This window comes from Myotis yumanensis, unplaced genomic scaffold (assembly GCF_028538775.1).
Source record: "Myotis yumanensis isolate MYYU_CA2020_CCGP unplaced genomic scaffold, mMyoYum1.0.hap1 SCAF_2, whole genome shotgun sequence".
Taxonomy (NCBI): domain Eukaryota; kingdom Metazoa; phylum Chordata; class Mammalia; order Chiroptera; family Vespertilionidae; genus Myotis; species Myotis yumanensis.
Window position 1 is genome coordinate 50,480,091 of NW_027223753.1, and position 27,855 is coordinate 50,507,945.

Genomic DNA, 27,855 nt, shown 5'->3' on the forward strand with positions numbered 1-27,855 from the left:
CAGGCTGCAAGAGAGAGACGGAAAGTAACATACAAGGGATCTCCCATTAGATTATCAAATGATTTCTCAACAGAAACACATCAGGCCAGAAAAGAATGGACGGAAATCTACAAAGTGATGCAAAGCAAAGGACTGAATCCAAGAATACTCTATCCAGCAAGGCTATCATTCAAAATTGAAGGGGAAATAAGAAGCTTCACAGACAAAAAAGGGCTAAGGGAGTTTATCACCACCCAGCCAGCCATGCAAGAAATGCTAAAGGGACTGGTGTAAAAAGAAGAAATATCAAGCTCAGAAAGAAAACAGCCACACACACACACAAAAAAAGAAATGGCTACAAACAAGTACCTTTCAATAATAACTTTAAATGTAAATGGACTAAATGCTCCAACCAAAAGACATCGAGTGGCTGAATGGATAAAAAAACATGACCCTTACATCTGCTGTCTACAAGAGACCCACCTCATTAGAAGGGACTCACACAGACTGAAAGTGAAGGGATGGAAAAATATCTTTCACGCAAATGGAAAGGAAAAGAAAGCTGGGGTAGCAATACTTATATCTGACAAAATACATCTCAAAGTGAAGGCCATAACCAGAGATAAGGAAGGCCACTTCATAATACTAAAGGGATCAATACAACAAGAAGATATAACCCTGGTAAACATATATGCACCCAATGCAGGAGCACCCACATACATAAGAAAACTTCTGGAAGATATCAGGGGAGAGATCGACAACAATACAATCATAGTAGGGGACTTTAATACACCACTGACATCACTGGATAAATCCGCTAGACAAAAACTCAGCAAAGAAACAGCAATCCTAAATGACTCACTAGATCAGATGGACTTAATTGACATCTTCAGAACACTTCACCCCACAGCTGCGGAATATACATTCCTCTCAGGTGCTCATGGGACATATTCAAAAATAGACCACATATTGGGTCACAAGCAAAGTCTCCACAAATTCAAGAAGATTGAAATCATAAAAAGCTTCTTCGCAGACCACGATGGCATAATGTTAGAAATAAACTACAATAAAAACAACCCCAAATACTCAAACACTTGGAAGCTGAATAGCATGTTATTAAATATTGATTGGGTTACCGATGACATCAAAGAAGAAATTAAAAACATCCTGGACACTAATGACAATGAAAACACAACAATCCAAAACGTCTGGGACACAATGAAAGCAGTCCTGAGAGGAAAGTTTATAGCTCTACAGGCCTATCTCAAAAAACAAGAAAAAATGGTAGTCAATCATCTAACTCTACAACTCAAAGAATTAGAAAGAGAGCAACAAGAAAACCCCAGAGTGAGCAGAAGGAAGGAGATAATAAAGATTAGAGCAGAAATCAATGAAATAGAGACCAAAAAAACAATACAGAAAATCAATGAAACCAAGAGCTGGTTCTTTGAAAGGATAAACAAGATTGACAAACCCCTAGCCAGGCTCACCAAGAAGCAAAGAGAGAGGTCCCAAATAAACCAAATCAGAAATGATAGAGGCGAAATAACAACAGACCCCACAGAAATACAAATGATTGTTAAACAATACTACGGGCAACTCTACCCCAACAAACTAGACAACCTGGAGGAAATGGACAAATTCCTAGAAAAATACAACATTCCAAAACTCAATCAGGAAGAATCTAAAAACCTCAATAGGCCCATTACTATGGAAGAAATTGAAGCAGTCATCAGAAAGCTTCCAGCAAACAAAAGCCCAGGGCCAGACGGCTTCACAGGGGAGTTCTACCAAACATTCAAGGAAGAACTAAAACCTACCCTCCTCAGACTACTACAAAAAATTCAAGAGGAAGGAACGCTTCCAAGCTCATTCTATGAAGCCAGCATCACCCTAATACCAAAACCAGGTAAAGACATCACAATGAAAGAGAATTACAGGCCAATATCCCTCATGAACATAGATGCCAAAATCCTCAACAAAATCTTAGCAAATCGGATCCAGCAGTACATCAGAAGGATCATACACCATGACCAAGTAGGATTTATCCCAGAGATGCAAGGATGGTACAACATCCGTAAATCAATAAATGTGATACATCACATAAACAAATTGAAAGAAAAAAACCACATGGTCATATCAATTGATGCAGAAAAAGCATTCGACAAAATCCAACACCCATTTTTAATAAAAACTCTCAGAAAGGTGGGAATAGAAGGATCATACCTCAACATAATAAAAGCCATATATGACAGGCCCACAGCCAACATCATACTCAATGGACAAAAACTAACACCATTTCCCCTAAGAACAGGAACAAGACAGGGATGCCCACTCTCACCACTCCTGTTTAACATAGTACTGGAAGTATTAGCCATTGCAATTAGGCAAGAAGAAGAAATAAAAGGCATCCAAATTGGAAAAGAGGAAGTAAAACTGTCCTTATTTGCAGATGACATGATATTATACATACAAAACCCTAGAGACTCCATCAAAAAGCTACTAGACTTAATACATGAATTTGGCAATGTAGCAGGATACAAAATTAACCCCAAGAAATCTGAGGCATTTCTATACACCAATAGTGAACTTTCAGAAAGGGAGATCAGAAAAACAATCCCATTTACCATCGCACCAAAAAAATTAAGATACCTAGGAATAAACTTAACTAAAGAGGTTAAAGACCTCTACTCAGAAAACTACAGGACGTTGAAAAAAGAGATAGAGGAAGACATAAACAGATGGAAGAACATACCATGTTCTTGGATTGGTAGAATCAACATCATTAAAATGTCCATACTACCCAAAGCAATCTATACATTCAACGCACTTCCCATTAAAATACCAATGGCCTTCTTCAAAGATCTAGAACGAACTCTCCAAAAATTCATCTGGAATAAAAAAAGATCCCGAATAGCTGCAACGATCCTGAGAAAGAACAAAGTAGGTGGGATCTCAATGCCAGATATCAAGCTGTATTACAAAGCCACTGTTCTCAAAACTGCCTGGTACTGGCACAAGAACAGACATATAGATCAGTGGAATAGAATAGAGAGTCCAGAAATTAGCCCGAACCAATATGCTCAATTAATTTTTGACAAAGGAGGCATGAACATACAATGGAGCCAAGATAGTCTCTTCAATAAATGGTGTTGGGAAAATTGGACAGATATATGCAAGAAAATGAAACTAGAGCACCAACTTACACCATATACAAGAATAAACTCAAAATGGATAAAGGACTTAAATGTACGACAGGAAACCATAAAAATTCTAGAAGAATACAAAGGCAACAAAATCTCAGACATATGCCAAAACAATTTCTTCACTGATACAGCTCCTAGGGCAGTTGAAACTAAAGAGAAAATGAACAAATGGGACTACATCAAAATAAAAAGCTTCTGCACAGCAAAAGAAACCATCAACAAAACAACAAGAAAACCCACCTCGTGGGAAAACATATTTGCCAACGTCATATCTGATAAGGGCTTAATCTCCAAAATTTATAGGGAACTCATACAACTTAACAAAAAGAAGATAAACAATCCAATCAAAAAATGGGCAAAGGATCTAAATAGACACCTTTCAAAAGAGGACATTCAGAAAGCCAAGAGACATATGAAAACATGCTCAAAGTCACTAATCATCCGAGAGATGCAAATCAAAACAACAATGAGGTACCATCTCACACCTGTCAAAATGGCCATCATCAACAAATCAACAAACGACAAGTGCTGGAGAGGATGTGGAGAGAGGGGAACACTTGTGCACTGCTGGTGGGAATGCAGACTGGTGCAGCCACTATGGAAGGCAGTATGGAGGTTCCTCAAAAAATTGGAAATGGAACTCCCATTTGACCCTGTGATCCCACTTCTAGGAATATATCCCAAGAAACCAGAAACACCAATCAGAAAGGATATATGCACCCAGATGTTCATAGCAGCACAATTCACCATAGCTAAGATCTGGAAACAGCCTAAGTGCCCATCAGTAGATGAATGGATTAGAAAACTGTGGTACATCTACACGATGGAATACTATGCTGCTGTTAAAAAGAAGGAACTCCTACCATTTGCAACTGCATGGATGGAACTGGAGAGCATTATGCTAAGTGAAACAAGCCAGTCAATGAAGGAAAAATACCACATGATCTCACTCATTCATGGATAATAAAGACCATTACAAACTTTTGAACAATAATAGATACAGAGGCAGAGCTGCCTCAAACTGATTGTCAAACTGCAGTGCGAAGGCCAGAGAGAGTTGGGGGACAGGAGGGAGGGGAGTAAGAGTTCAACCGAAGGACTTGTATGCATGCATATAAGCATAACTAATGGACATAAGACACTGGGGGGTAAGGGAGGGTAGGGGTTTGTCAAGGGCGGGGGGGAAAAAGGACACTTATGTAATACCCTTTGTAATACTTTAAGCGAAAAAAAAAAAAGAATATAAATCATTATCTTATACTATAGCATAAAAAAATATCTCAGGAGATATTAAGGTATAAGACCATCTTATGAGTAATTTATGTAAGGGTGAGATAAGTGATCAGACTAAGGTTCAACCAAACCTAAGATTGTATTAATTAAATAGCCTTTATTTGACTACTTCTGTTCTATTCCCTTATTCTGTCTCTCTGTGAACAAGCCTTCAAATATTATTCCAGCAATTTATTGTTTTAGATTATCACCTTATGAAAGTTAGATCTTTAAGAGTGTCCCAAATCTTAGAAATTGATGTCTTTATGCTGCTCTTGGCTGAGGTTCACAATTTATCTGAAAGCAAATTCTATAAGAAACATAACTATAACTTTTTTTTTTACAGAATTAGAACTTTTTTCTGAACTCAGACTATTATTAATCTAATCTTGAAGTCTGATTTCTACTGTCCTCCACTGTTATATTTTCATATTTAAGTGAGTAGATTAAAATTCCAAGAGAAAATGGAAATACTAAAATACTGTTACTCATCTGTGTGATACAATAAGGAGTCATTTTGAGTAACCTTGTATATGCCACTACTTAGTAAAAATCTTCTCTCAAGAGACTCTTTTCCCCGAATTGATTCTATAATCCTGAGGTTGATGTTCTTTAAAGTAGTTAGTTAAGATGACAATAATAACAACAATGAGGAGGAGGAAGACAAGGAAAGCAGCATTTTTTATATAGTCTGGAACAGTTAGAGAAACCTTTAAAAAGAAGTTGAGCTTGAATAAATGATCTAAACTCAAATTCTATGGACTTTTTTAATAGCACACACTGTGACTCATAGGCAATGACGTAAATAAAGAGTAAAACAGAACATTCTATTTATCATTCTAAGATGTTCCATTTTACAGGTTTCTATAATATCAGTTACTGTGATGTTTTAAGACCTGTAAATGCTAATAACCACCATGGTTTATAAAGATATCATAGGTTTAGCATAAATTGGCCAGACTGGTATAGATGGGAAATATGGGTAAGGGACATATTGGGTGTGATATAAGCTAGAGCACAGAATTGGAAAAGTATGCATATGAAAGTACAAGATAAAACAGCTGAAAAATTGGGTTGAAATGAGTTTAAATGTCAAGATAAAATATCGTATAGACCAGAATTTCCTAAAATGTAATCTAAATACTCATTCCTAATTATAGTGATAAACTTCATTTTCTTTTTTGGGGTTTTTTTAAAAAGTGTTTAGTAAACAAAGATAAACATATTTACCACAAGACCTTTCTGAGGTCATATTAATATACTTATTTCTTAGAGGAAGATACCACCCAGGAGCATGGACTGGGGAATACTGCTCTAGAAAATCTGGACTCTGTGAAGATTCTAGAGCTGGGGAATAGACATGCATTTTAGGAGATTAGTCAAGATACTTAATGTGTATGTCAATATATAAAATGGATAAACTTTAAAATTTCCTTTTATAGAAATTATCATAATCTGCAATTATGGATTTACTAGTATTTGCACATGTTTTATTCAGTATTCATCTTCCTTACTACCCAGTAAATTCATTAGAGCAGGAACCAGAGCTCTTTTATTCACTGGTATTTCCTACTTATAACCCATTACCTACCTACCACAGAGTAGGCATTTAATAAATATGTGTTGAACAAATGATGGTAAAGTAAAGGTATCTGGAAACAGTATACATCCATACAGTTATATTTTTAGCACTACCACCAGGATATGATAAGGGTCTGATCCAGATTGAATGAATGGTAAAGAAGGAAAGGGGAAGATATAGAAGGTTTACTATGGGAGGAAAGTAAGAAGAAGCAGTAAAAGATGACTCCAAGGTTCAGAATTAAGAGAATTAAAACAAAGCTAATCAAAATTAGAAATCGAGAAGGAAAGGGCAGTGTCTAATGTGAAGTAGTTGCTTTATAAATATTTTCAAGATCTGCTTTAGATTAGTTAAATTTTATTCAAAGACAGGGAGCTCATGAAGCAAAAACTATATCAGGGATGATGTTTTATATTGGGAATCATTCATAGAAAGACTCTTGAAATCAGTAGATGAAATGGGAAGAATGTGTATAGAGAGAACAGAAACATTGCTTTATTCTTTGAAGAAGTAGCTTGTCTAGAAGCATAACTTAGAAATATTTGATAAGCTTCTTTTAGGTACCAGGCACCATGCTTTTCTTCTTGATTTCTTGTTTTGATTGCTAATGTGATAATATCAGCATTAAGGACCACAAGGGTTCCTCCTAATGACAGTTCATTGATCTTTATGAAGACAAACTGGTGCCCATGTATTGAAAGCAAATAAAATTGTGTGTAATAATTGCAGGCTTTCAAATATTGTAATGACAAGATGAAAAAAAACCCCTGAAATGTGAGTATTTTTGAAGTGGGATCATTTTAATGGTCAAAAAACAAGCCTCAGATGCTCCACATGGAATCCTATAAGCAACATGCCCGTTGTCTTGATAAGGGGGTTTCAGAGACATACTTGAGGTTAGGTAATGGTTTTAAGAATGTTTCTTGAAGTAGGACATGGAGAGAACTTGGCAGTTTTCCATCTCCCTGTGGCACATTTAGTGAAGCAAAGGTTTCTCAGTAAATAAATTAGAAATGTTTGTTATTTGAAAAATGTAAGTCTGTGCCAACTGATGAGGATAGCCAGGGTATTTGTCCCAAGAAATCTTAGAAAGATTGAACTTTCCTTTATCCCTTTATCTTTCAAGTATGTAATATTATACAAGGATAGCATGAACAGACCAGACAAAGGTATAAAATCCTAAGGAATGCACAGAGGTATTGAAAATCAGGTGTTTTGATACCGATATTCTTATAGCCTGAGTCAACTACTGCAGGCACAATTCTCAAATGGTTGAAATTCTTTTTTGGCGTAAATTATCAGTAGAGAAGGGTTTGAAGAATGTAGCAGGTGAGTCTTCCTTTGACTTCACTTGGGTGAGGCCTTATTAGCAAGCCCTGCTGTTTAAATGCATTTGATTCTGGGAGAATGTCGAAAGGGAGACTGTTGACTGCACACTGTGGTTATAGAAAAAAATCCCCTTTAGCTATTCAATTTAGTTTTTTAAAAACACGATTCAAGAGGGAAGGGGATCAATGTAGTGTTGTGAGTAGCCAGAAAAAAATGCTCTTATCTTTGATTTCAAGGAATTTACTGGAAGGGTCTTGCCAGGAAAAGATGAATACCTGTTTTGCCTCTTTAAATCCTTTTTAAAAACTGTAAATCTAAGAATTTCTCTTTTGGATGTGTGCTAAGGATATGCAGTAACACAACAAATCAGATTGCTTCTGAGTCAGACTCCAAACACTGGGCATGAAGCTACATGTCTTTGTGGTATACTGGGCTATGGTCATGTTTCAGAAAAAAATATATGTGCTCTGTATATAATGTATGTAATGTGTATGTACTTTCTTGTGTTTTGTGCTTACACAATTTCTGAAAAGCTTTCTCAATTCTACCACATTACATTTCCATACTTTTGACATTCAAAAAATTATTTAAAACTGATCACTAAGAGGCCAATGTTATTTCCCTCACTGCCACCCCTTCATTCTGTTTTGCATCTATAAAGTATTCTATGTGAAAATAACTCTCGTGTGTGTGTGTGTGTGTGTGTGTGTGTGTGTATGAACTGATAATAAAGTCATGACTATAAATTCTCATATGCTGATCTATATATACATTGCTATCAATGTAATGCAAGATCTCTAATAGAAAAAAATAATCAATGATTCTGCCTGGCCAGCGTGGCTCAGCAGTTGATCATTGACCTATGAACCAGGAGGTCACAGTTTGATTCCCGGTCAGGGCACGTGCCCAGATTGTGGACTCAATCCCCAGTGTGGTGTGCAACAGACAGCCAATCAGTGATTTTCTCTCATCGTTGATGTTTCTATCTCTCTCTCTCCCCCTCTTCTTTCCTCTCTGAAATCAATAAAAATATATATTTTTTAAAAATCAGTGATTCTGGGGTAAGGATATATAAGATCCAATCTCAAGTCTACTAATAACTCTGTGTGTGACCTTATGCACATCACAGATTCACTAAATGTTAATTAGTTATTATTAAAATATGGAAAGTTATACATATGCCTATTTTATGAAAAAGCAAGGTAAAAGGTTATAAATTGTTTTGAAATTTTTGCAAGGACTGTACAAATGAAAGTTATATTCATCTAGCTCCCATATTGATTTGTTAACAATCAATATTTTTAAAGTATCAACTCTGAACCAGCTACTAACTAATTTATTGGAAATATGCATTGTCGAACAGGCTGGACATGGCCTCTTCTCACAGAGGTTTCAATCTAGCAAACAAGATTGATATTGAATTAAGTAATTAAAATGTGATCAACAGGAATTGCAGCATAGAGTTGGAATATATGCTCGAGAATCATAACCTGCCTTGATGAAAAGTAGAGGCTATTTTCCCTTCTTCATACAATTATTTTAAACGGCAAGGGAAATGTACCTATGCAGAAGCAGCCTTATTGCTGAAGGCTCTGGCATGTAGTCTTAGAGTTATAAAAGAAGCTGTGAATGCAAAAAGCCAGAAAGGAATGAGAAGAGTGTATGTGGAAGGCAGCAGTCAGACCCCAGGACATCACCATCCTTGGTACGCCAGAGTAAAAATGTTAGACTTTGCCTAGAGGTCAGAGAGGAGTCATGAAGTATTTGTACCAAGGGGGTGACAGCATAATATTTATGTTTTCAAAAGGTCACTCCAGCTGCACTGTGGAGGGAAAAAAGAGAGATAGGCATAAGTGCAAGAGATAATAGTTTGAGCTAGGTTGCTGAGCAATTGAACTTGGTTCAATAAAAGTTTAGGCTATTTAATGGTTAGGACTTGCTGATAGGTGTGGGAAGTGAGTGAACTAGAGGAGTCAAGAACAGTGCCAAAGTTGCTATATTAAGAAACTAGGCGAATGATATTTCCATCCACTGAGATTGAGAACACAGGATGAGGTGGAGGTTTTGGGGCAGAACAGTTGTTGTTTACACTGTGAATGCTTAAAACCTGAAGACACATTTTAGTATTTTTTATGTACTCTTATTTTATAGATGGCTAAACTGATAGAGGTAAAACAGTGTGCCAAGAGACACAGCAAGGGAGTTAGCTCCATGTTCTTGACCATCATGATGCTCACTACCTTTTAAGAGCATCACTTCAGTTTTGAACAGTTATATTTGAGATGCACATAAAGTAGAAACAATAAGAAAAATAATCTGAGTAGAGATAAAAAGAACGTTTATAATCATCCACTCATCAAAGTTAAGTGAGATTGTAAAAGGAAAGAGTGTATAATTAGAAGGGAATGGGCCTGGAAGGGGCGAGGGGAGTATCTAATACTATAAATCTCAGTGTTTGGAGAGAAGATAGCATCGTCTCAAAAAATTGAAATAGAGGAAATGAAGTGCAAGGATAAATGTCAGAAGAGAATGCTATCACGGGAGCCAAATAAAGGGATTGTTCCAAAGAAGGATGTAGTTCTCTGCCCAGTATTCCTAATAGTTCAACTAATGAGGGATTAAAAGTCTAAAAGTGATCAAAGAAAAACTTCCTCTTAAACCTGGAAGATAATTTCCCACCTTCCTTATTTATCTATTCTTACCACCAAGTTTTCACCAAATGAAAGAAATTTTAAAATACATATATCCATAAAGACAGAGAAAATAAAAGACATCTAGAGATAAGAAATTTCAGCAAATTTTGAGGCGACAGGGAATGAAGATGTAGTTTATATTCATCTACATACAAAGTACATTATGAACTACATTATAAAGTACTCTCAAAGGGATACAAAAAGTAATTTACTCCATAGATTTCCTTTGAGTCTTGAAGGCAACAGGTACCAGGCAAGGAACTGGAAGAGACTTAGTACTGAAAATAGGAAAACTGACTGAATTTCTCTATATACAAAACCGCACAGCTATGCCCCAGACAGAAGATGAGAATATTCTTTGGCTTTCTGCCAGACCATCCTGCAGTGAAACCTATTATGCATACAAAGCTTCCAATTAACTTTTTAGTGCTTCACTCTTCAATATTGAAGGACAGCCAGGGATCAGCAGATATTTTTTAAAGCCCAATCATGAAAGATAAAGACCTAAATAAACAAACAGAAAATAGAATTCAGAAATAATGCAAGAAACAGGAGGAAAAAAAGATTTAAAATGTATTGTTAATATCTTCTAAGACTATAAGAGAACATGAACGTTTTATGGTCCCCTGACATACTATGAAAAAGGAGCATCCATTCAGGAAACAACAAATAACTTGTAGAAAGTAAAATATGCTATCAGATATAGATAATACAATCAGTAGATTTAGAAGATAAAGTTAAAAAACTCTCCCAGAAAATAGAATAAAAAGACACAGACATGGAAATTACAAGAGAAAAAAATAATTGTTACCAGATAGATCTAAAAGGTAGGTCCTACATCCAGCTAATCAGGATTGCAGAAAAAGGGAAAATAAAAACAACAAAGAGGAGGAAATTACCAATTAAATAACAGAAAATTTAACAGAATTGAAGGATAAGTGCTCTCAAATTGAAGAGGCCCAAGAAGTATTCAGTACAATGGAATTTAAAAACAAAACACACACACACACACACACACACACACACACACACAACATCAAAGCACATTTACATGAAATTTCAAAAGACTACAGATAAGATAAAAATTCTAAAATGTTCTGATGGAAGGGAATGTGGGTATAAAATGGGATTTTGAATAGTAATGGGACTGGATTTCCTGGCAACCATTTTCAAAGCTAGAAAATATTAAATTAAAATGCCTTCAAATACAGAAGGAAAATTATTTCTGACCTGGAAGTGTATATTCAATCAACATTTTAATTGCTTGTGGGTGAAATAAAACCATGTTCAGAGATGCAAAGTTTTCAAAAAATGTGCCTACCATAGATGCTTTCTCAGTAAGTTATTAGATGTTATATTCTAACATTGGATATTATATTCCAATAACATTGGATATTATATTACATTTGTTTGACTATACCAAGAGGAGATAGGCTATTGAATTAGTGGAAGGTGCATAGAAAACCCAACCAAAGAAAACAAGAGGCAATTTTTAAAGAAAAAATAAAACACAAGAAATAAAATGTGATTGAATTGCAGTGGAATATAGTCGTCATAAAATAAATACTATTAATTTAAAACAATATTGTTTGGTTGATTACAAGTATGTGGGAATTTATTAGAAGAAAGATAAACTGCCACATTTTACACTAGAAACCTGTCATTGCAAAGTCAGTAGTAGCACTGTAATCAAGTTATTTAGAATTTTAGGGTAAGAAAAAAAACCTCTAAAATGTTGAAAGTTATTATCTGTAGGGGGCATAAGTAAGAAATGGGAAGAATTGTCATTGAGAAATAGTCCATGCATTAGATACCAAAGTTATCAGTGCAGGGAGAGGATGTTAAAGCGATGATAAATGGAAGGTCTGAGGAAGGGCAGAGTGATGTTACTGCCAGGTAATGAGACCATCAAAGCACTGAGGTTTTACAGGATGAAAGAAAAGTAATAGTTTTTAGAGAACAAAGGAGGATAACAATTCCACTTCCCAAGCCTGAAGTGTTTGGAAATCATCATGTTCCACTTGTAAAGCCTGTAGGTCAGCCAAGTTTCTATTGAGACTACGATGGGAAGGGAGCATTCAGTGAAGAAGATGAGGCTCATTGGAGTTGATCATGATGTAAGGCATAATCTCAGAGTTCAGGGTGTAGAGGAAAGAGAAGTTGAGGCAGGGAAAGCCTCAGCACATTGTGGGGATGATAGATGGGCCAGGAAAGATGATCAGAGGTGCCTACCATTTGGGTCAATGAAAGACAAAGCAGTTATAAATGAATTAAATTCCAGAAGTCTTGGTGGACAGTGAACCCTCTGGCCAAACCTAGATTTTGTCTTATTTCTCTTGGTTCATAATAAAAAATTTGTGGTGGTAGCACAAGGTGGGTATCAAAAACAACCATGTTGTTCAGCACAAAAGGGGTAAGTGCAAGTCACTGGGTGACAAAAAGCATGAACAATTGATTCCTCACTCATCTGTATGTCATCAAGATAGACAGGGTATATGTCAGCTCTATAGCATCACAGCTGGGTGGTCAATGTGGCCACTAGTGACTCAAATTAAAAACCTAGGAATCTCTTAAGACACCTTTCTTTGCTCCACAGCCTCCCCTTCCACCTCTCATTTCATCCTTCACCAACACTTGATTGTACTTCTTAAATATCTTCCCAGTTTATCACTCCTCTCCATCCTCACTGCTACTATTTTAGTCTAAGCAGTCGTCACTTACCTTTACAACTGCACTAACCTCAGCAAACGTGTACTAACTAGGTGCCTGATAAATGCCAGATGTTTACTAGATGCATTTATTGGTTGCCTAATATATTAGATCTCCCCATGGAGACTTGAAAGGCACTAACCTATATCTTGGCTATTGTAAATAACACTGTAATAAATATAGGGGTGCATATATCTTTTCAAAATAGAGTTTTGTATTTCTTCAGATATATTCCCAGAAGTGGAATTGCTAGATGATAAGGTAGTTTTATTTTTTGTTTTTTGAAGAACCTCCACACTGTTTTCCATGTAGCTGCACCAATTTGCAATCCCACCAACAGTGTGTGAAGGTTCTCTTTTCTTCACCTCCTCACCAACACTTATTTGTTGATTTATTGACCATTCTGACAGGTGTGAGGTGATATCTCATTATGGTTTTAATTTGTATTTCTCTGATTAGTGACATTGAACATATTTTCATACGCCTGTTGACCATTTATATGTCCTCTTTGGGAAAATGTCTATTATGGCCTTCTGCCCATTAGCTTGTTTGTTTTATTGGTGTTGAGTTGCATGAGTTCTTCATAAATTTTGGATATTAACACCTTATTGGATGTATCATTGGCAAGTATTTTCTCCCATTCCATATGTTGTCTTTTCATTTTGTTAATGCTTTCATTTGCTGTGCAAAATTTTTTAGTTTGATGCAGACTTTGGATTCTTTTAAATCTTATGATAAGGTTGTGTCAGCCTCCTGGAACAGGTGGGGCACCTATCACCTGGTGATATATCTTCTACTTTTAGGGGGACAGAGTGATCAGGGTTTTCTTCTTGCAGGATAATTTCTTAAATAAGTTTAAATCAAAATAATTCGTATGCCATTTTGGGACAATTTAGGGTGGCCTACCCTGGGCCCCTACAGAACTCCCTTATAGGGAAATCTATAATAATAAAAGCTATAATAATAATATGCTTTGGGTCAATGAAAGAGGTCCTTCTGGACAAAGCCAGGGCTGTGAAGGAAGTCTGGGTCCCGGGTGCCAGAGGGAAGTCGGTGCCAGCAGGGGCGGGGGTGGGGGGATGAGGAAGGAAGGCCTACTCTTGCACAAATTTCGTGCATCAGGCCTCTAGTGGTACAAATAACTAGGAAGCTACATAGTTAGTGCTCTGGGAACTCAGAGGAAGACACTACTCATTATTCTTCCTGGGGAGACATCACAGACAGAGTGACCTTTTAGTTAGAATGAAAAGTTTTCAATCAAGCTATCAGTACCTGATGTGGTTGGGGAAAGAGTCGCAGACATGTTTGTTTATTTATTCTTGTATTCATTTGATCATTCTATATTTGTTGTCAAGCACCAAGACAAATGCAAAATATGAACAAAACATGATTTCTACCCTTAAGAGGCTTACAGTCTATGAGAAGAATAACATAAAAAATAATAGATTTAATAAAGTACTGTAGGAGCATGATACAAATCTGTGCACAATTTATGGTATTTAGTCAGTTTAACTTAGAGAAAGTCATGCCAAGGATGTCACAGGTTTCTGCCATGATTACAAGTTGTTTTCTCCCATTAAAATCACAGGATTCATAAAGATAGGCCCTCATTCTAAGCACATAACCAATCCAACTCTGATTTGTTGTTCCAATAGGACATAAGCTTTATGAAAACAGAGAATCTGTTCAATTCATCACTCTCTCCCCAGTACCTAGATCAGTGCCTAGAATAGAGTGGTTTTTCAATGAGTATATGTTTACTGATTATATGAATTTGTGGGTCAAAAAGAAGACATGATAAATCTTAGTGGTGAAACTTGCAGAAATGGGAGAAAAGTATTTTTTCAACAATTTCTGTTCTCCACTGTTACTTGTGTAAAATTAAAAGCATATCGTAGATCCATGTTTCAAGTGGAAGTAGAAGTATAGTAATAACATTGCAATATGGCCCAGTCTGTTATTCCCAAACTGTATGATATTGAGAAGTCTCTTAACCTCTCTAAGTCCATTGTTTTATCTGTTAAATGGGAATAAATCCTATCTCACATACCTTGTAGTTTTGTTTAAGGATTAAATGATACAATGCTTGGGCATGTCCAATATAAATTTTAAAGTAATATGTAATTATACAATATATACCAACATTAAATTTCTAAGTTTTAAATATTACAAGAAGGTAGTTGATTAAGCAATTGTGTTTTTCTTTTTCTGTTTTTCTCTAGTGCATTGCCTGGAGATGACCACCAAACGGAAACTCATCGGCCGTCTGGTGCCGTGCCGATGTTTCCGAGGTGAAGAAGAAATCATCTCAGTTTTAGATTACTCCCACTGCAGCCTTCAGCAGGTGCCAAAAGAGGTCTTTAACTTTGAACGGACATTAGAGGAGCTTTATCTAGATGCCAATCAAATTGAAGAGCTACCCAAGGTAATTTTGACAGCCTAAAATATACTCTGTATATGAGTTTTTCATAATTTCCAAAGACTTGGCATAATGCTAATGCTAACTATAGCCCTCTGCCCTGGTGACTGACAAATCACTAAAATTGGTATAAGTTACCCCAATAGTCTCATTACCTTTTTTTATTTATCAATATTAGAAATTTATTTTAACAAACACCAGTCAGAATTTTTTTAATGTAACATTTTATCTAATATTTAAGAGGAAAATGTCTTTATTATTTTATTTTTTACATTTCACTTATAACTTCATCTGATATGTTAATAACCAATTGAACTCCATGGAAATGATCATTTATTAGATTATGCCTTGTTATTTTAGTTGAAAATGACCTTCAAGAAAATATGGATTGGTGGCTTAAGATCAATAACTTCTGTGTTTTTCAAAAGGAAAAAAATATGATACTATTTCAGAACTGAAAATTTTTTATGCATGTATGTTCAGGCAACATTGTTTTAAAAACTTGAATTACATGGTCTAAGTCTAAGAAATACTTTTCACACACACACACATGAAAAATGTTTCTGGAATTTGAAATCTTTGATTATTACAGATATCAAATTACATGGTGTTTAATAAATAAATTGACAAATATAGTGTAGAAAAAAATAATTTAAAAACTAATACCAAACTTTATGTACACACAAATGCACTCACAGAATCTTTATAACATTGTGACAGGCAAAGAAAATGTCTCCTGGGAACTTGTTTTCCATTGCGGAAAAGATTGATGACCAGAAATTAGCTAAAGCAGACCGAGATTCAAAATCTAAACCACTGGATCCTAATAACCACTTAAATACATGACTCAAATTAATTAATCACATGGCATTTACCTGTGAAAGATTTGCACAATAGCTAGGAGGGGAGAAAATTTTCATTTTCATTGCTTTTGCTAAATAAAATGCACATTAAATATCCATAAACTAGAAAAAGAATCTTCCATAATTAAACTAACTTCATTATCAAATTCTAAGTAAAGCATGCTGGTCAAAACAAATTATAAATAATTATTTTTATGTAGGATTATTAATTGTGGCATTTATAAACACTTCGAAGGCAAGAACTATTTAATGTATACTTCAAAACCAATATATTTCTTTTTTGACAAACTAAGTGTACAGTGTCATCTTAGATCTTTACCCAGGAGGGTTGGATTAGGCCTAAAAATAATTTTGGCCAATGGATGATCTGGATTGCACATCAAGTAGAGGCTGGACTGAAATAGGATTTCCCTTCTCCCACCCAATTATGAATTACTTGAGGGCAGAAATGCCATTTTGTTTAACTTTGCTCCCTCTAGACATGCGTGCATGGTGACTTTCAGAAAAGGATTACTCTATTTATTTGTTGTCACTACCAGGTGAAACAATGCAGAGAACTTCATTATTATTGTACTTGATTAGCAAAACTATGTAAGGGTAAGCAATTCATAAATGTGGCATTTATCTTATTTAGAAAAATAAGCACACATATTTCTGTAGGGAAGGCCAATCTAGGATCTCCAGATAAAAATAAAGGACATCCAATAACATTTGAATTTTAAACTATAAGGCAGACAATTTTTAGTATAATTATGCCCCAAATATTGCACTGCATATGCTTATACAATAAAAAGGTTGTTATTTATCTGAAATCTAAATTTAATTGAGCATCCTATATTTTTGTTTGCTAAATCTGGCAGCCCTCAGTCCATCTAGTAAATTAAAATCTTTTTCTAGTTTCATGTGACAGATTATGTAAGAAAATAATAAAACATGATCTACACTAATAAAAGCAAACATGCAAATTGACCATACTTTTGCTATGCCTTAAGCCATGCCCACCAGCCAATCAGAGTGAATATATGCAAATTAACTCAACCAAGATAGCAGCTGGCAGCCACGGAGCTGGAGCAAGCAGGAGGCTTGGTTGCCCCAATGATGGAGGAAGCCAAGCTTCCCGCCTGCCACAGCCGGCTCTGAGCTGAAAACAACAAAGTTTCAATTATAGAAGGTAAATAAACCCTAGATACCTGCTTTCAGCCGGCTGTGACCACGGAGCTGGAGCGAGCAGGAGGCTTGGGTTGCCCCTGACAATGGAAGAAGCCAAGCTTCCCTCTGGCCCTCCCTGGCCGGCTCTGAGCTCCTTTCAAGGATACAAAGTTTCAATTATAAAAGGTAAATAAATTCCAGAATTTTTTTTAAAAAAAAGAGAGGCTGGGAGCTTTTTTTGCCCAGGGGGCTTGGCCGGCCTGAAAATAGCCCTCAGCCCCTCACCCAGACTGGCCAGGCACCCCAGTAGAGACCCCCCACACTAAAAGGGGTGTGGCCAGCCTGAAAACAGCCATCAGCCCCTCGCCCAGACTGTCCAGGCACCCCAGTGCGGACTCCCACCATGAAGGGGGTGTGACCAGCTGCAAACAGCCATCAGCCCAGGCTGGCCAGGCACCCCCCAGTGGGGACCCCCACCCTGATCCGGGACACCCTTCAGGGCAAACCAGCCAGCCCCCACCCATGCACCAGGCCTCTATCCTATATAATAAAAGGGTAATATGCAAACTGACCCAAACAGCAGAACGACTGGAAATGACTGGTCACTATGACACACACTGACCACCAGGGGGCAGACGCTCAATGCAGGAGCTGCCCCTTGGTGGTCAGGGGGACCTCTGCTCAGCCACAAGCCAGGCTGATGGCTGCCAGTACAGCCGTGGTGGTGGGAGCGTCTCCCGCCTCCTCAGCAGCGCTAAGGATGTCCGACTGCAGCTTAGGCCTGCTCCTCGCTGGCAAGTGGACATCCCCCCGAGGGCTCCCAGGCTGCCAGAGGGATGTCTGATTGCCAACTTAGGCCCAATCCCCCAGGGTGCGGTCCTAAGCCAGCAGGTGGCCATCCCCCTTAAAATCCATGTTAATTACCCTCTGTCTATAATATAAATAATTTTTATTACCTTTTCCCGAGGCGTCCCAGACTGCGAGAGGGCACAGGCCGGGCTGAGGGACACCCCCCCCCCCCCCAAGTGCACAAATTTTTGTGCACCGGGCCTCTAGTTAATTAATAAAGCTGTACTCATTTAATATTTACTACACAGTATTTTAGGCTCTGGAGGGTAGTTATAAGAGAAATACCAGTTCTTGCTCTCAATAATCTAACAAACTAATTACAAAGAAGGCAGAAGCATTACAGGTAAATGCACAGTAAGATATAATTAGAGCCAAATGTTGTGGCAGAGCTTATGTATTTCAACGAGTTCTATTCTTGGGGAGGAGGAAGAGGGCTTGACCAAAAAACACAGATGAAAAAATTAAGATGTTATATGGAAAGGAAGGGAGAGGGACAGCACAGCTGTGAAGAGTCTGGAGCTGAAGGTGCATGTTTGTGAGCTCCCACTATATGCAGGTAGAGTATGGAGAGTGGGAGGACCCAGATTGTGAAAAGTCTTGAGAGTCATACAGCATTGTTTGATTTGATGCATTAGGCAGATAATGCCATTGTGGAGAGTTTTATACATCTAGTCAGTAGGAGCTTAAATAGGCTTGCATTAATAATAAATTATGCAAGTAAACCAAAGATATTCCGAAGTTATAAGATGTATACTTTCCCAGTGTATTAAAATTAAGAAGAAATTATCATCTTTTGTTATTGGTGTGCTTTACATATTTTGAAGATATTTCACATAATTTCTCAATGTTTTGATGAGTCCCCAAATTCAATATTGTTGTTTTCATAAAACATCCCTGTAAGTTAGTTTCTTCTAAAGTATCTGCTACTGAGCTATGATCAAAATTATCTGACATTGAGATATGTCATAATAGTACATTAATATATGTGCACATTTTTAGGAAAATGGGAAATTAAGAAGAGAAAGGAATAATGTATCAGTAAGAGTTCATTATGTGTATTTCAAATAATAGAAGACCCAATCCAACTTAACTTAAACAAGAAATAGGATTGATTGGCTCACATAAGTGTCAGATCCATCAGGATAGTTTCCAGAATTGGTATGTTTTTATTTGCCTTGTGTGGGATCAACTTTATTCTTAAGCTGCCTTCCCTCATGGTGGTCATCTGTCTACAACATCCATAAAAAGGAATATCTGACTCCTGAAAACTCTCTTTTTCTGAGATGGACAAGAAAGTGTTTCCTCCAATATTCCTCAACTAATTTGTCCTTAGGTCTCATTCGTTTTAATTGTGCATTTGTTCATTGCTGATCCTATCATTTTGCTATGGAACCTTCTGTGGCAAGAATGATGGCATTGTTATAATTGGGTTGAACGGTGATGGGCTACCGCTATGGAGTTATGATTTTGGCAACAATGCAAAGAGAAGAGGTAGAAGGACTGATGGTGAGATTACCATAACGGAAACTATAAACAGAATATTCTAAAATAATTTCATGAGGAAAATTTTCTTTTAAGCAAAAATAACATATAAAATTTTTGAAGACCTATAGGCAAAGTATTAAGCCCTTCAGGGATTTAAATTTTTAAAGTTACATTAAATAACATTTTTTCTGCCATCTTATATCATGGTTTTCTTTGTATTTCTCTGGCATTGTTACCATTGTACATTCAGATTTATTGAATAATGAGATAGCCATTCATATTCTTGATATTACATTATGGCAAGACTTGCCTTTTACAAATGTTTTTATTACTTTTTCCTGATATTTAATACCAAGAATATTCTAGCTGGTCATGACTCCATACATAAAATGTTATACAACAGGTAGAGAACAGAGTCAAGGTTAATGGCATTAGGTAAGGATATGTCAAGAGATTCTGTCAGAAAAGAAACAAAAATAGATATGAAAGAACAGGAAATTTTTTGATAAGGAACAGTTCAATCTGTGTTGCTTAACTTTCTGTAGTAAAAGATAAAAATACAAAATGGCATGCCTTTTGTTTATTTTCTGCTTTGTCCCCTTGCTCAAGAAGATATATCTGCAAAAATATTGCTACAAGAGATGTCTGAGATTTTACTGTCTATGTTTTCTTGTAGAATTTTTATGATTTCGTGACTTACATTTAAGTCTTTTATCCATTTTGAATTTATTCTTGTGTATGGTGTAAATTGGTCTAGTTTCATTTTTTTTTTAATGTAGCTCATCAATTTTCCCAACACCATTTATTGAGGAGATTGTCTTTACTCCCTTTTGCGACAACATGGATGGAACTGGAGATTATTATGCTAAATGAAATAAGCCAGACAGAGAAAGACAAATACCAAATGATTTCACTTATATGTGGAATGTAATGGACCAAATAATATAACAAACAATAAAGAAACAGAAGCATAGATACATAGAACAAACTGACATCTACTAGAGGGGAGGGGGGCAGGGAGTAGGTGAAAAAGGGTGAGGGAATTAAGTAGATATGGACAACAGTATGATAATAGCCAGAGAGAAAGAGGGGAAGGGAACGTGGAAGTGGGAAAAGTGGGTCAATGGGGACGGAAAAAGACTTTATCTTGGGTTATGAGCACACGATGCAGCATGAAACCTGTATGGTTTTATGAACCAATGTCACCCCAATAAATTCAATTAAAAATGACATGCCTTTTACACAGTGATAGAAATGCTACACTTTACCATTTAGTACCGTTTTGCTTGTTATTTTGAATTTGTAACTTAAAAATTATTGACAGAGTAATAGACCATAACAGGTGCATATTACATATTCTATATATGAAGTAGTGTGGAAAGGCAAATGTGCAAAAAGCAATAAAAGGAAAACCTACAGAGAAACTTCTTGAGACTGAAGAGCAACATTTAAAAAGAGATTATAAATAATTTTGGGAAAGCCAATATGTGATCAAAATTGAAAGACATGTAAAGTAAATTTGGTAGATGAGGCCAATTTAAACATGTAAAAGAGGATCAAACCAAATCTGAAGCACCATATTTTAAAAGTTTTCTCCTTTGAGAAGTTTACAACCTACTCCAGAAGTTTTTTAGAGATTAAGAACCTGAGCTTTGGAATTAGATCCTCGCACTGCTGCTTTGTTGGCAAGGTGTTTTATTTTCTGAAAGCCTCAGTATTTTCCTTAGCAAAACTGGGAAAATAATAGCACCACTCTTATGGTTAGATAGCTGATGATAGATGATAGATAGATAGATAGATAGATAGATAGATAGATAGATAGATGATAGATAGATGATAAACAAATAGGTAATAGAATAGTGGCTGAGATAATTCATGTGTAATACCTGGAATAAAAAAATCCTATATAATAAAAGGGTAATATGCAAATCGACTGAATGGTGGAATAACCAGTTGCTATGATACACACTGACTACCAGGGGGCAGACATTTAATGCAGAAGCCGCCCCCTGGTGGTCAGTGCCCTCCCACAGGGGGAGCACTGCTCAGCCACAAGCCAGGATGATGGCTGGCAAGCATAGCAGCAGTGGCAGGAGCCTCTCCCACCTCCCTGCCTTCGTGGCAGTGCTAAGGATGTTCAACTGATGGCTTAGGCCCGCTCCATGGACATCCCCCGAGGACTCCTGGATTGCTAAAGAGCGCAGGCCTAGCTGAGAGCGCCCCCCTTCCCCACCCCCCGAGTGCACAAGTGTCATGCACTGGGCCTCTAGTATTTAATAATTGACATTTATCATTCTCTTATTACAGATTTAAAAAATCCATGTTAATTACCCTCAGTCAAACAAAAGTAAGATTTTGTAACATCTCAAGGTAATTCTGGGTATTGACTCTCCAACAAAAAATTGTGTCATGACTTCATCTGTATCTGGAATTTCCAAAAACAGCTTTTGGGAAAACACTCCCCTGCCCATAATGCGTGATAGGTTTTTGATCCTATCAGCTACATCAGCATGTTTGTGATAATACCACCACTTCTCCAGAGAATGTCCTCAAGTCACAGAGTCACAATGTTATATCATTTTTGAGTAGATACAATCTTGGAGATTATTTTATTTAGCTTTATTATTACTGATAAGCAAATTCAGGGCAGAAAAAGGTAGTTAAGTTTCCTTATGCCACCTGGGATATTATAATCTATTCAAAACTATTACAAAATTCTATGTTTTAGTTAGGATAGAATAGGTCACGCTATGGTAACAAGTCAAAATCTCAGTGGATAACCGAACAGTTTTGCTTTGAATCTCATGAGTGTTCACAGGAACCCGTAGCTAACAGCCAGTTCAACTCTCCATTCAGTGCAGAAATGGCTACTTATTATTTCTCTTAAAACAGTCATCCAACCTACTCATGACATTTCTATTAATGAAAGAAGACACTAACTTAAAAAGCAGGTCCTTGCAATACTAGAAAGTTGTGGTTAGTAGAAAGTTCTGCAACAACTAATTAAAAACAAAATACTGGAAGAAGCTGGGTACTGGAGCTCAATGTCATGTGTGCTATGGACTACAAGGCCCCAAACTGATAAATTCGTATTGAGAAAACAATTACATACATGTGTTATAGAAAAGCAACATTTTATAGTAATTTTTGTGCATTTCTACGAGTGTTAATTCCTATTTTTAAAAAGTGACATATCCCTACAAAGAAATAGTATTGAAAGGCAATGAAAGGGGATAAAGTATTGTCACATGCTATAATGTGGCTGAACCTTGAAAACATTATGCTCAGTGAAAGTGGTCAGGAATTTACCAAGGAGGGATGTTTCAGACCGGTGAAAATTTTGTCATGGTCTGCCTCCATTTACTGGACCATGAATAGCAGAAATCCTTATTGACTCTTCAGAAAATAAATGTGCACATAAATGCACCGGAATCATGCCAGCAACCAGCAGGTAAAATAATGCTCCAAGTTAATGACCAGCCAATGGGCTATGAAACTGTGGGCGAGCTGTTTGTGCTGAGCCTTTACATAAAAGCCACGCAGGCTCTTCGCTCAGAGACTTGGCCCCTGCTCCTTCCTCTGCCAGCTTCTCTTCCACAAGACCTGCTCCTTCATTTCCTTCAGTCTCTCCTAAAGTCGCCTTCACAGAGAAGCTTCTCCCCTCTATCTTATATAAAATAACAACTTCCACCACCACTGCTTATTCCCCTCAAGAAAATTTAGGCTTAATTATACCTCTAGAAAAATTTCTAGTTCAAATCAGTTGTTAAATAGTATTAAGACATTGCCTAAATACTTTATCATTGCTATAAAGCAACGGCGTAAATAGTCCCTTCTGATAATGGTGTCTATTATTTTACAAAGAGTAAAACCCTTGACAGTGGCCAGAGGTGAAGAAGAATGGGAAAAGTTGGAGCATATCTGCAAAGGACACAAAAAATAAAACAGCCCGACTTTTTAAATTATATTTTTATTTTTTTAATTAAAAATTATTTAATGTTCACATTATTACAGAAGTCTATGGGGGCTTTATGTGAAATTAGATCATTTTTGTGGATTCCTCCCCCCCCAATTTATTACCTAATACAGTGCACTCTGAATTTTTTTGTACTCTCAAACTCTGCGTACTTTATCCTATAAATTAGATCTGCCACATAATATTTTTTTCAAATAAAGGAATGTTTTCTCTTATTCTAGAAGTAAAGAAGGGATATCATAAAACTTATTTTTACATATATGGGGGTGGACAAGGAAGTAAGTCATCCAAAATTCCTTTCAAACTTAATGGTTTTTTTATACTCATTTGAGATATTTTAATAGAAAAAAATGACAATAAAAGGAAGCATTCCGACAAACAGTCTAGTAACTATAGTCACTGGTTATTGTCACAGAAGTATTACAGAACAACATAAGGAGTTCTGAAGAAAAAGGACCAAGATTTAACACGGTTCTGACTAGCCCTGTGACTTCAGACATATTTAACCCCTTGGAACTTTAGCTTCTTCACCTGTAGTAGATGCTAACAAATTTATTTCAATTGTCTCCTAAGAGTGAGGATCAAACAATATAAAGCATATGAAAGCCCTATATAAACAGCAAAATGATATACAACTCTTGGGTTAAGAGAAATAATTTATCCTATATAATAAAAGGCTAATATGCAAATAGACTGAACACGGAACAACTGACCAACCAGTCGCTATGATGTGCGTTCACCACCAGGGGGCAGGTGCAGAACATGGCAGGTGTGGGCCACAGCAGGATGATGGAGCAGGTGAGCGGGGGGCGCCAGACCAAGGCAGGACGCCAGTTGCTGTCATCAGGGCAAGCATCTGGTGGTTACTGAAAATTCTTTGCTCCCTAGTGCCATGGTCCTGCCTGATGCTTGCACCTACTGCTGGCGCCAGCCTTGCTTGAACCCTCTGCCAGCACTGGAGCCGCCACTCACACCTGCTGCTGACACCAGAGCTACCACTCGCACCCGCTGCCGGCACCGGCCCCGATTGCTCAATGCCGTCAGTGGTTGCAAGTGGTGGCTGCTGGCCCCAGTCGCCCCTTAGGGCTTCTCCACCTACCCCTGCTCCTAAGGGATGATCAGGGCACCAGCTGCCACTTGCACCTGCTGACGGCGCCCGCCCCAATCCTCTCCACTGTCAGTAGGTGGGAGCAGGGCCAGAGCTGTCAGCTCATGGGAGTGTTGGCTGCAAGAGCGGGGCTGCAGGCAGAGAGGAGACCAGGGGCTGTGGCGGGAGGGGCAAGGCAGGGGTGCATAGGATGGGCCAAGACCTGCCCCTGTGCCCACCGCAACCTCACAGCCCCACAGTTCCTTTCAAGGTGCACAAATTTGTGCACTGGGCCCCTAGTTTTATAAGAAAGGGCATATGTTTAATAAAGTTAATTTATTTCTTTAAAATACATGTAAACAAATTCAACACTACAATCAAAACTGAACTTTCATTGGCAAACAAATAGCTATGGATTTATGGTTTTTCCTGTTTTTGTTAAAATTTAGTCCACAAAAACTAACTGACCTTTTTAAGTAAAGATGGACATTTATTGGAAATATATCTGGAGTTCATAAAATTAATAGGAGCCTGAAGAACTTTACATGGGAAAGGTAGGATCCAAGAGAGCTCTGGATGGTTGCCCAGAATTCACAGCATAGGATAGTATGGGCCACACACTGCTGTTCTCACACCCCTATGTAACCCTGATGTTTGTTCAAGATACAAATTCCAGATGCCTCCAAATATAATAACAATGAGGGATGTCCTTAAAAGGAAGGTCAAGGTTCTAATGCAAAAAGGGGAATGGATGCTGAACAGCAAACTAACTAACTAAGTAAAACGTCCTCCAAACTTTTACATATCTTTTGGCTTCAGTTGTATTGATTCTTCTAGTCATTCACTGATATTTGCTACTTAGGATTCAGGAGCTTGAGGCCATGTTTTTCTTAGACCTTTAAATAAAATTATTTGAAATAAAGGGCACTTGCTTATCTTGTCAGAGGTATCATTATTAATTAGATCAAAGGAACCATAGAAGGATTATTTTAGGGTGACAAACTATGAGGTGCTAATTCATAATTGTGATTTTAGTTTATTGAAACTTGAATGAGCATTGATTATTTTTTCTTCTACACAAAAGGAATCTTTTTAAATGAAATAAACTACTTTATCACCATAGTTGCTAATTAAACAATTGTGATGATTGAGAAATATGAAAAGGTTTACTCTAGGTTAAATATGGCTTAAATTTGCAAATGCAGAAGATAAAAACTGCCACTTGTTCAATAAAATTGCCTCATATTTTAATCTCACATTAACAGATAATTCCTTAAGTGTTTGTCTTCCAACTGAACATTTACTTACCCTTTCATTTATTTCTGACCTTTACTCAAATTTCAAATCTCATTGAAATTTAATTTCACTGAGATTGAAAACTCATTAGATGTCTTCTACTGCCAATTTTAGGTAAAACATATCTATAGATCTGCTCATTCATTCAGCATTTTTTTAGTACTAATTATGTGCAGACAGCTGTTGTAGGTGCTGAAGATACATTATTCAGTGGGACCAACAAGTTTTTATTCTCACAAAATCTACATTGCTACAAAAAGAATGGAGATCATCTTTAAAAGAAAATGTTAGGTAATGGCAAGTATCCTGATAAAAATTAAGCAGAGGAATTGCTGGAAGACTGTTTCAGTTGAGAGGACAGTGAATGCTTCTCTAAGGAGTCACCTTTAATGTTGACTTTTGGATGACAGGGAGGAGTCAACCATATATATCTGAGAAAAAGCATCCCAGACAAAGGAATACTCTAGGATAGGAAAGAGTGTGACATGTTCAAAGAACAGAAACAAGGCAAGTGTGTAATGAGTGAGAAGAAGAGCAATACAAGATGCAGTAGATGTACTGGTAAGCAGATAGTGGGACTAAACCATCTAAGTTCAACTAAGCTAGGGAAGAAGACCTTTATATTTTATTCTAAGTGAGATGAGGAGCCACTGAAAGATTTTTAAGGGAAAGGGTGATATGAAATAACTTATATTTGAAGAATATCTTTCTGGCTGAAATGTGGGAATACACTGTGAGAAGTCAAGAGTAGAGTAAAGGAGCCAGTGGTTTCAACTAGATTGATGTAGAGAAGAAAAAGAGAAGCATTTCAGATTATGTTTTGTAGGTTAATTTTAATAGGATTTGCTAATGGAATGGATTTGGAAGATAAGAAGTTTGGACCTGAAAAGAGATTTAGAAAGAGTTCCTATTGATAAAGGAGGGAAAAGGGAGAGAAAGAGTTGCTGTGGGTATTTGGAAGAACCCATGTGTTGTCAGGAAAATAAGAGAACAGAAGATGTTCTAAGAAGAGCGAGTAGTAAACCAAGAGATTGACATAGATGACAGAGGGAGGACCACTGTATTTGCTAGCATTGATGTAATTGGTGACTGTGATAGTAGCAGTGTGGAAACACAGTAAAGCAGGATTGTAGAAGCAATGGTGGACATCCACATCACTCTTAAGAAGTTTTGCTGTGAGAGAAAGCAGAGACATAAGACAAGATAGAGGGAAGTTGGAAGTTAAGATAAGTTCTTTTTTCCTGTTTGTTTTCTGATCATTGGCATTAAAGCACATTTATACACGGATAAGAATAATTAGAATAAAAAGGGAGAAACTAAATGAAGGAAATTGATCGAATAATTATAGTAGCAAAGTCCTGAAGGCAAAAGGACATGGGATTCCCAGAATGCAAGAAGGGTCACCTTTGAGAGGAATGAGAACATTCATCCATTTTAATGAGAAGAAAGAAAATGTCAGCACAGATGATGATGGTTTGTAGAACCTGAAAGATGTGATCAATATTGAAATTTGGCTTAAATGATAGAGGTCTCAGTATGTTAAAGAAATGCTGGAATTAGTGAGCTCAAGGATGGGAAGTGGCAATCTTGCTGTGAGCTGAGAGGTTAGGGGAATGGGGTGGATGAAGCAAGGTCACAGAGGAATATAATTCACAAGAGGAATGGAACATCTTCCATGTATAAATTAGCTGTATTTGTAAAGTTGCTTTTTGAAGTGGCCGGTTGAGAAATAAATACTGGAGCCAGGTTCTTCTGAAGTCATATTAGCTTATGTGTCTGGACAGTGTGTTAGGTGGAGAAACAGAGAAGAACAAGACAGGTGAAAGAGCAAAGAGGAGAAGGCAGGAAATGCAACAAATATGTACTGAGCACATATTGTGTGCTAGGGCACTCATATGCAATAGCTTCTGTGTTCTCAGAACAAATCTGACAAATAGGTTTTGTTGTCCTCATTTCAAATC

The 27,855-nt window shown here is 37.0% G+C and overlaps 1 protein-coding gene across 10 annotated transcripts in view; it reads left to right on the top strand.

Moving 5' to 3' along the window:
* The window catches only part of LRRC7 (leucine rich repeat containing 7), a 493,923-nt gene that overhangs the window by 160,788 nt on the left and 305,280 nt on the right, over positions 1-27,855 (top strand). For all 10 annotated transcript variants that reach the window (XM_070405356.1, XM_070405358.1, XM_070405365.1 and 7 more), the window contains exon 3: positions 14,993-15,195. In XM_070405356.1, coding sequence (XP_070261457.1) covers positions 14,993-15,195 — 203 coding nt within the window. The remainder of the gene's footprint in view (positions 1-14,992; positions 15,196-27,855) is intronic.